We start from the raw sequence: 9,097 nt of genomic DNA, 5'->3' as shown, positions 1-9,097 counted from the left end.
AAAAACAGAGTTGCCAGTTATTATGACGTTGTTATGACAATATCAAAATGTGAAAAGAGTCAACGTATATAAATACCTCTGCAATGCAGAGCCTCTTAAAATTGCTGGTCATTTATCTCCCTTCATGTAAACAATTGACCCAAAGACAGAAAAGGTGTTGTGTGTTACTTGTGCCTCCGCTATGGTCCTAAAATTTTACAAACTCTGCAAGCTTTTTTTTTTTTAGAATAAACATCAGTGATGCTCAGAAGTCATTAGTTTCATAAACAACAAAGTGATCAACATTTACATGATGTTCATGGGAAATCCCACTGTTATTATGAGCTCCATTGGTTTGCTTTTGCACATTTTTACTTTGCAGAGTTTTGGGGAATCCAATGTTTTGCCCCCCTTTCCCTGTTCCAGCTACCACCTACTGGTACGCTGACCACCACTACTCAAGAGGATGAAGGGAGCGGGTAACAGAACATGGGATTTGGGGCGTAATCCTGTTTGTTCTTGGGGTCACATGCCCCACAGATTTTAGATTGTCAGCTACTGTCTAGAAGTTTATTCGAGGGACAAACAGCAGTCTAATTGTAATTCCCTCTGGAGAGCAGTCAGTGTCTCCTGCTGAATGCTGGAGAGGAGACAGGTTGTTGCAAGATGATAATTGAAAAGAAAGTGGGTGGTCCTGTTTGGCCCCTGTGCCCCTCTGGGACAGTTATATTGAGACTCCTGCTTGTTTTGGAGGAGGCAGATTAGCGCATGTTATATTTGAAGAAATCATTATGTCCTTCTGGGCTTAATTTGACACACATAGCTATTGAGTGATGGCTGCCTGTGCCGTCTTTCCCAATTCATGTTAGATTGTGTGTGTGAGAGTTGGATTGTTTGCTAGTGGATTGTTGCCTCCCATTAACTTGTTCTCTAGCTTTTTTTACAAGCTTTTATAAAATTCTACTCTTAGGTTTTTAGATCCTTTAATGTTACTTAAAAGTTTTTTCATTAGTATTCAACTTTTGTTCTTATTATGCAATACAATGTTTTCCATAATCGTACTAACAGAGATTTAGTCAAATAAGAGGAGAAAAGAAATGACACTTTTAAAACTTTATAAAATTACCACTATTTAAGGTTATTAGCAATGACTTAAAAAAACCAACACCTTTGCAGAAGCAAAGAGACACTGATCTCATCCATTGCTTAGCTTCACTAAACTACCCTCCAGTCCCAGCCCTATTAACCAGTAATCCTCACACTGGCAGCTGGCCATTACCGTAGCAACGATGAGATGGGAAAAAACTGCTTTGCTGGTTCAAACGTAGAAAGGAGTGCTGTGAAGGACAGAGACGAGATCTTTTGTCCTGTAAATTCGTCTTTTTTTTTTCTTCATATTTTTGAATGCAGGAACTCAACGGCGAACAAATGTTCACTTCATCTCTGTATCTGGGCTGTTTAAATATTGTAATTAAATGTCTTTGGTTAGAATTTGGTTTGCGGTTACTTTTCACACATGAAGAAAAGACAAAAAGCTGTGAATCTTTGCAATCATATTTAATGTTTTTGACAAACTCCACTTCAATGCTGCTTTTTGGACAAAGTTTCCAACCTTTTTCTTTTGACGTTTACTGGCTCATGAATGTGATGTAACAATTCTCTTAAAGCAGCCCCCTAAATATTGTTAAGAGAAACAGTGAGCAGTTGAAGGACCAGGTAAGGAGAATGCCTCGTCTAACTGGGTAGGATTGCAGGGAGGGGGGCATCCCTTATTAGAAACCCATGTCACATTCTCCTCTGTGGCGACCAGGACTTGCTGCACTACCAGTAATCCCCCCCAAGTCCCCGCCTGCATCTTATTCAGTTTTCTCATAAGTAGTTAGAGAAACTGTTTTCAGTTGCCACTAATAACTACTGACCTCCAGTGACACAGGCCAACAATGGATTTTTCAGACCTGAAACGCACAGCTAAAAGAAGCTGATTAGGAACTCAAGAGGCTTGAAGCAAGAATCAATGGTTGCTCTGTCCTGCCACGGCGCTTCCAGCATGGTGCTGATGATTGTGGGACCTCTATTAGTTATGCCTCATTAAGTCCCACAAACTCCTTTTTTAAGAAAATTAGTTGGGCTGTTGCTGAAATCTATTACGGTCGTCGATCCCCCAATAAGATGTTTCTTCATCCTGGCTTTGTGACAGAAGAGGCTAGGGAATGACCTATCTTGGAGTTTAATAACTTTTTTCAAATGTTGTTCTTTGATTATTGTGATGAACCCATTTTCTTCCATAAAAAGAACATTGTCACCTATGTATTTCTTTTAAATTATTCATCTGATTCTTCCACTGAGTGTTACCATAACATTTGCCATCATTATTCAAGTAATACCGCAATTTTATAAGCATAGAAATTTGTTGTAAATTCCAATTAGGAGCATATCAACAAAGAAATTACATTTTAAAAGATGAATAATTTTCTGCATTTACTAACTTTTTAAAAACTGAAATAGTTGTTGAAATAATTGGATGGATGTTTTTTTTTTAAACTAAAACATCCTTTTTTAAACATTACCTGTTTTCTCAGATGTTTTTATTTACAACATAATTGGTACTTTTTTTTTTTTTTGCAGTCATGTAATAATTATACCAAACAGTTACATTCTGTGTGCTTAATAAAAAAAACATGGCACCCTTAAAAAAAACACATTTTGCATTCTAAAGCAAATATGTATAATATATTTTTAGATCTTTTAATTTATACTTTTAGCGGAATATATAACATGTTTGTCAAGAAGTTCTTTTTGAGACAAGCCTTCCTGTTTTGTAAATATATTTATAAATATATGGAACATGTTCCTTTAAGAAATATAAAATAATCAGTGTATGATTTTTGTTCTGATTACTTAGCAGTATGTCATTTGATCACTGCTGCACTTTGAAATGGGAATGTTCTGAAAGCTGTACAAAACGAAATTTTGTTTTATATACTCTGTATATACAAAATGACAATAAAAGTTGTTTATGTCTAATTCAGTAAAAGCCTAAATAATGACTTGCAATCCCATTTAAAAAGGAAAACCAGCTTCAAAGGAGGAAGTGCTTTCTCAAAAGCATCCAATAAAAAACTCAATACCTAAAATTTTAGAGAATCGTTTTTAGTAAGAGCATTAGCTTAATAGAATGTAATCTAAGTTCATCAGGTCTAAAGGAAAACATATCCTTCTTTATTTAAAAAAAAATATATTAAAAAGCATTTATTTGGCATACAAAGCCTAAGATGTATGCATCTCAAAAATGCCTAATGTATCATTTTTGATACAAGCAACTCTTCAGATCACTGGCTCTTTAGACAAGAAATCTATAACTTCTGTCATATATTTTATTTTTTTTTTACCATCTAAATTAAATTTTACATCAACATGCCGCAGCCAAAAAAAGGATCTTTTCTGTTTTCTAAGCTTGCAGTGACTAATTTTCCTGAAAACTAAATACATCCAGCACTTATGTTTTTTCACAGAAAAATCTGCTGTCCTTGGCCTGTTACAAGAACATTGATAATAATTAAAACATTTCAGATTTGGCCAATTCAGTGCATTCATTTTCTTAGAAATTTTTTTAAAAAAACAGGATCTTGCCACTTGATAATTTTTTTTAAAGATTTGGTCAGAATTCAGAGAAAGAGGGGCGGTTAAGGTGGTAGAGCATGCATGTGGGAGTGAGCGTAGAATATTAAGCCTGGATCAGTAGCTTTATGATATCGTATACTACCATTAAAAATATCACATGAAGTGGACCTAAATCAACCTATTACTCTCTGTGTGTGTGTTTCAGAAATAATCGGCCTCATTCAATCCACCACTCAGAAACTAGAACAGATCCTGCTTTTAGCTTTCTGGTTTAATTGCCTCACTACTAAGACTGACAATATGGAAAAAAAATGTCTCATCCTGTTTAAGCAGTACAACAAAACATATCTGATTTGTGTTTTATAATGGTTACATATTGGGCCAATGTTTCTGTGTAAACTATGTAGCAAATAGTGTGGAGCTCTTGCCAATTAGCGCTCTCTAGGTTGCTAGGTCGCCATGGTCAATTGAGGAACACATCAATAGGACTTGAAAAGGTTTCTCTGCGATCAGACCTTCTGACATATTAAGTAGAATAATGGGGAGGAGGAGGAGAGTTGGGGTGGAGGGGAATGGGGGTATTGCAGGAGGCTGAAGCAAGGCTTCCTTCTGTGTTCACATTATGCAGTGCAACCTGCAATTACCTGAGAAGAATAGGCAAAGAAATCCTTTACATCGGTGAAACACAATATCCTCTGCTCTATGCTTTATAATAACTGTATATAGCACTGAAGTAATGATAGAGACCCCTTCCAGCCCTGATGGAAATATCCGATTTGTTTAATAGAGGTAATTTCATATAATGCATTAGTCTTCAATTGCTCTGTCTGTGTTTATAAATGTCCATGGGCAAGAGTACATATGCATGGCCATGGTTGTTGTTCACATCTTTAAGCAGTATTTGTAGCTAGATTCACATACTGCAGCACCAAAACTTCAGAGAGAAATGATGATGCCACAACCAATTATAGAGCCAAACTTGTCTCATATCTCCTTGCCAAAATAGGTAAGCTCCCCCACGATCTCCAAATAAACTGAGTGTAACAACAGGCACAATGGCCAATGATTACCTAGCATAGCCTATTAGTGTGCCATAACTGTGGCTATTGAAAAGAGAAGAGAATGGATTCACCTCTACTTTCATTTCATGCGGTCCACCATCGAAAAGCTTTGTTGACAACTCATTCATGCCATAATTTAGCCAGAAAATCTATCAAGACACATCTTGCAGCCCCAAAGCGTGTATTATGCAGTTCATTTCTAGTTTAACGGCCTGATCACACTGTCTTCCGAAAGTGTTTTCAAGCTTTACTTTCAAATGTCAGGTGCATATTGGCTCTGGTGCTTCCTTTAAGTGCAGAGATGATAACATATAACATGCAGCTGTCAGGTATGTGGAAGGGTTTCTTTTTAAAAGGAAGGCCCCTCAAGCTTTCTATTGAGCTGCACTGATAGCCAACATCACCGTCATCAACACTGGGCGTTATCAGTGAGGGGATTGAAAAATAACTACAGAACATGATTATGTTACCACGAAAGATTTACAATATGATTATCAGCTGCTGCAGGTGGGGTCTGAGTTTTTAGCAGAACTGAAGTTAAATGGTACACACAAAGATATAACCTTAAAATTTGGAAATAATTCCCACTATTATAATAATAATAATAATAATAATAATAATAATAATAATAATAATAATAATAATAATAATAATAATAATAATAATAATTTTGTTATTATTATTATTAGTAGTAGTAGTAGTAGTAGTAGTATTATCATTTTGTTAATGTGAAACTTCTATGGATTATTTCAATTGCATTAAATAATAAATAATTGAAATTAATGTATTACCCAGACTTTCCTATCAGAATTTAATGTTTTATTATTCCCAATTTGAATTATTGCTGTACATCTCTAAATATAATAATATTTGAAATAGAGTGATAACAGCGAAGAGAAAAAATATCTAAATAAAAAAATATGTAAATAAAACACTTTGTTCATATTGAAGTAAAAAAACATCTAATTTGCTGAGATCAATTTTAAGTTTGTAGCTTTAAACAATCTTGCTTAGCCTACATGACATATGTTTGTGTCTGATATACAAGTTTAATGTTTGCTGTTTTTAGTTGACTTTGTGTAACGTATTTTAAAAAGTTAGCAACTTTAAAGGGTCAAAAAATAATTGAAACCTTTTAAAGAACTCTTTCTAAGAATTAAGCTTTTCTGCCATTAATAATATTATTTTTCTAAAATTTAGTTTACAGTGGGGCATTTTTTAGAAAAACTAAACTGTAAAATAATAGGACAGTTTTAGAGTTGTTCATCCCAGCTTAAAATAATTAATATTTTGAACATTATTACGATATATCTAAAAACTATAATAATAATAATAGCAATAATATTAATAATAGTAGTGCATGTATATTAATGTGGGGTAACATAATAACCAGTAGGTATATAACGCTGTTCGCCCTTATTGCAATAATTGGCTGTAATTGTGTATTTGATAAAAGAACGCACATTCACAATAAAGCTATTAAAGGGCATCGAAACGAAGGTCTGGGTCTATAAAATAGATTATAATCATATAGAGATATCCCCTTACAATAGATTGTAAGGGAAAAAAAAGAAATATAGAACAAAATATACTAAACAAATACTTTTAAATGTACTGAAAAATGTTAAAGATGTGAAAAGAGGCGATGTCTCCCATGAAAGCAAGCCCTCCAAAATGTCACCTGAACAATGCTGGCTCCCTCATCGACCTTGCTTTCCAGCTCAATTTGGTCTCAATAACAACATAATGAAAATGCACTCCAAAACAGAAACCCCTTTAAAAAAATTACTTATTCAGAAATAGCTCTCACACTTCAAGTTATTTATTGTTAACGTTCACTTGGTTTTGAAACATATACAGCAGCCATCACGCATTTGTTCCTTGTTTTTTTTTCTTTTTTTTAACTTACAAAAAAAATATTAAAGAAAACATAACTGTGGACGCTATAACGATTATCATACATTAAAACGCAGGTTGTTGGTGTGTGTTAGCCAAATATACAAGTACCTACTTTATTCAATAAGCCTAATCAAATGAATACATTAGTTTACAATATTAATATGATAAAATACCAAAGAAGGAGTGGCGGTTTTAGTGGAGTTCGAACCTGATTCCACCTTTCCTCCTCATCAGTACAAAGAAGTGAAGCAGCATTCCTTTTCGTTTTAACAACATAGACTACGTTTAAAACATCATGAGGAAGGTCCAAAACATGAGTTACAAAAAGGTCCAGAAACGACATGGTTTCTGTCAAAGGGCGACCATCTGTGTAATGTTCAAAAATAGACTCCCTCTGCCAGAGACGTTAAGAAAAATGTGTCCATGCGCGTCTTTGCGCCACTGTGCGCCTCTGTGCGTCTTGTCCTTTTTGACCCATATATATATATATATATATATATATATATATATATATATATATATATCGGCTGGAAAAGTAAGAGGTAACAGTACTGTTGTACTGTTGAAGGTCCTACCACGTTCTGCCGTAAAGGAGGTTTGAGCTGACCATGTTACTGGTGTAATCTACAGCAGATGTGTCTATCTGGGCCATGTTCAGCTGACTGTGCAGTGAGGGCGGACTGGGTGACATCTCCTCCAGATCCAAAGCGTTCACCTGCTGCTGGCTCTGATGCTGCCCGAGGCTCCCGGCTGAAGACGCGAGCACCACCCCGCCTCCGTTCTGCTGCTGGCTCTGTTGTTGGTTCTGCTGCACCTGTTGCTGATTTGGCGTCGGTGTGTTGGAGCCGTTCTGACACGGTTTACCGTCCTTTACAAGAACAGGCACCGCGACGCGCCGCGGGGACTGTGCCTGCTGTTGGCACATGTTGCCGTCCTGTTGCTGTTGCTGCATCTGTTGCGCCGCCTTGTCCTTGGCCTGGCGCTTCATCTTATACCGGTGGTTTTGAAACCAGATTTTCACCTGGGTCGGCGTCAGGTGGATCATGCTTGCCAGGTGTTCCCTCTCGGGCGCCGACAGGTATTTCTGCTGCTTGAACCGCCTCTCCAGCTCGTATACCTGAGCCTGCGAGAACAGGACGCGCCTTTTCCTCCTTGGCGCAGCGTGCAGAGTTGGCATGGCTTTGCTGGCATCTCCCATCCCCGTCAGGCTCCCCATGCCAGTCATGTTCATACCTGTGGAAGGTCCCATGAATCTAGAAACTTAAAAATATACATACATATACATGCGTTCAATAAACAGAAGAGGAGAACACTATTTCGCCTGAAGTACTTTTATTTATTTGAATTATGTATTGATCCAAAAAGAGTAACATCAAAATGCTTTAAAGAACATAATAATAATAATAATAATAATAATAATAATAATAATAATAATAATAATAATAATAATAATAATAATAATAATAATAATAATAGTTGTAATAATAATGATAATAGAACAATAATAGTAATAACACAATAATAAGAAGAGTAAAAGTCGAGTCAGACTTGAAAGAATGATCTCCTTTTCAGTTTTAATCTTTAAATATTTTTTTAAATATAAATCATCCTAATAAGTGGAAACATAATTAATAATTCTTTTAAAGCATATTATCTCAGCTGGGTTTTACGCGCGCTTTTAGCATTGCACTTCTATCATAAAGTGAAAAATTAAAACAATAAAAATGTGAAGAAAACAACAGTCGAACTCACTTGTGGAGTATCTTGGATCAGGGTTCGCGCTATACCATCCTGTAGCTGCTGCAGTATTCCGCATGCTTTCCTGGTATGACGGGAGATCTCCCATGTTGCCAATGCTCCCGTTGCAGTATCCCCCCATTGCGCCGTGGGAGAACTGAGAGACGGAGTGCGGCATGTGATAAGTTGTAGCCACGGTGGCGTTGTGGCCCATGGAGTGCTGCTGCATCCCGGTCTGAGACACCTGAGGCTGTCGGTAGGCTCCCAGTGGAGATGTTAGGTTCCCTGCGCCGTCCATGGCACTGAACTTCTTGTAGGTCTCCTCGATTGGACTCAAAATATCTGTCACTGAAAAAGGCGTTGTATGCTTTGGGCTCAACGACATGATTCAGAAAGCAGGTAGATTTTTGTGTTTGAGCAGATCAACCGTGTTGTTGTATCGGCTCTCTCCTTGGTGGATGTCTACGTAAGAGAGTGCTTGGAGTGCGCCTGAGATCCTATTGATCGCCTTGGAGAAGGAGGCGAGCCCAGGGCGCTCTTAGCCCGGGTTTATTGGAGCCAGTAGCCAGGTTTACGACAAACACCGGGGGGGCGGAGCAAAACTCCTAAACCAGCAAACAATGGTCATTTACATTTTTTAAGGGAAATAACTAATGAAAACACACTTTGCTTCAGGATAAGTTCTGGGAACGAAAAAAACAACTAATATTACAATTGGTGAACATGTTCATTCTGACAACTTTATCCATGTGAGAAGAACTCTTGATTTTCTGTCCATCAGCTGATCTTTCTACATATGA

The 9,097-nt window shown here is 36.8% G+C and overlaps 1 protein-coding gene across 2 annotated transcripts; it reads right to left on the bottom strand.

The window, feature by feature from the left end:
• Positions 1–7,088: 7,088 nt before the first annotated feature.
• On the bottom strand, positions 7,089–8,830 carry LOC107098729 (homeobox protein Nkx-2.4-like). 2 transcript variants are annotated; one of them, XM_015396551.1, is made up of 2 exons: positions 8,313–8,830; positions 7,089–7,820 (listed from the first exon to the last, which is right to left on the bottom strand). In XM_015396551.1, the coding sequence occupies exons 1-2, from the start codon at positions 8,680–8,682 to the stop codon at positions 7,132–7,134; spliced, it is 1,059 nt and encodes a 352-aa protein (XP_015252037.1). In that variant the 5' UTR covers positions 8,683–8,830; the 3' UTR covers positions 7,089–7,131. The 2 variants fall into 2 exon arrangements, with proteins under 2 accessions (XP_015252037.1, XP_015252047.1); XM_015396561.1 differs by having other exon boundaries at positions 7,089–7,793.
• Positions 8,831–9,097: the final 267 nt, after the last annotated feature.

The sequence above is a fragment of the Cyprinodon variegatus genome, unplaced genomic scaffold (genome assembly GCF_000732505.1).
Source record: "Cyprinodon variegatus isolate N-32 unplaced genomic scaffold, C_variegatus-1.0 Scaffold27, whole genome shotgun sequence".
NCBI lineage: Eukaryota > Metazoa > Chordata > Actinopteri > Cyprinodontiformes > Cyprinodontidae > Cyprinodon > Cyprinodon variegatus.
The sequence above is the reverse complement of the archived record's forward strand: the minus strand, read 5'-3'. Positions and strand labels throughout refer to the sequence as shown.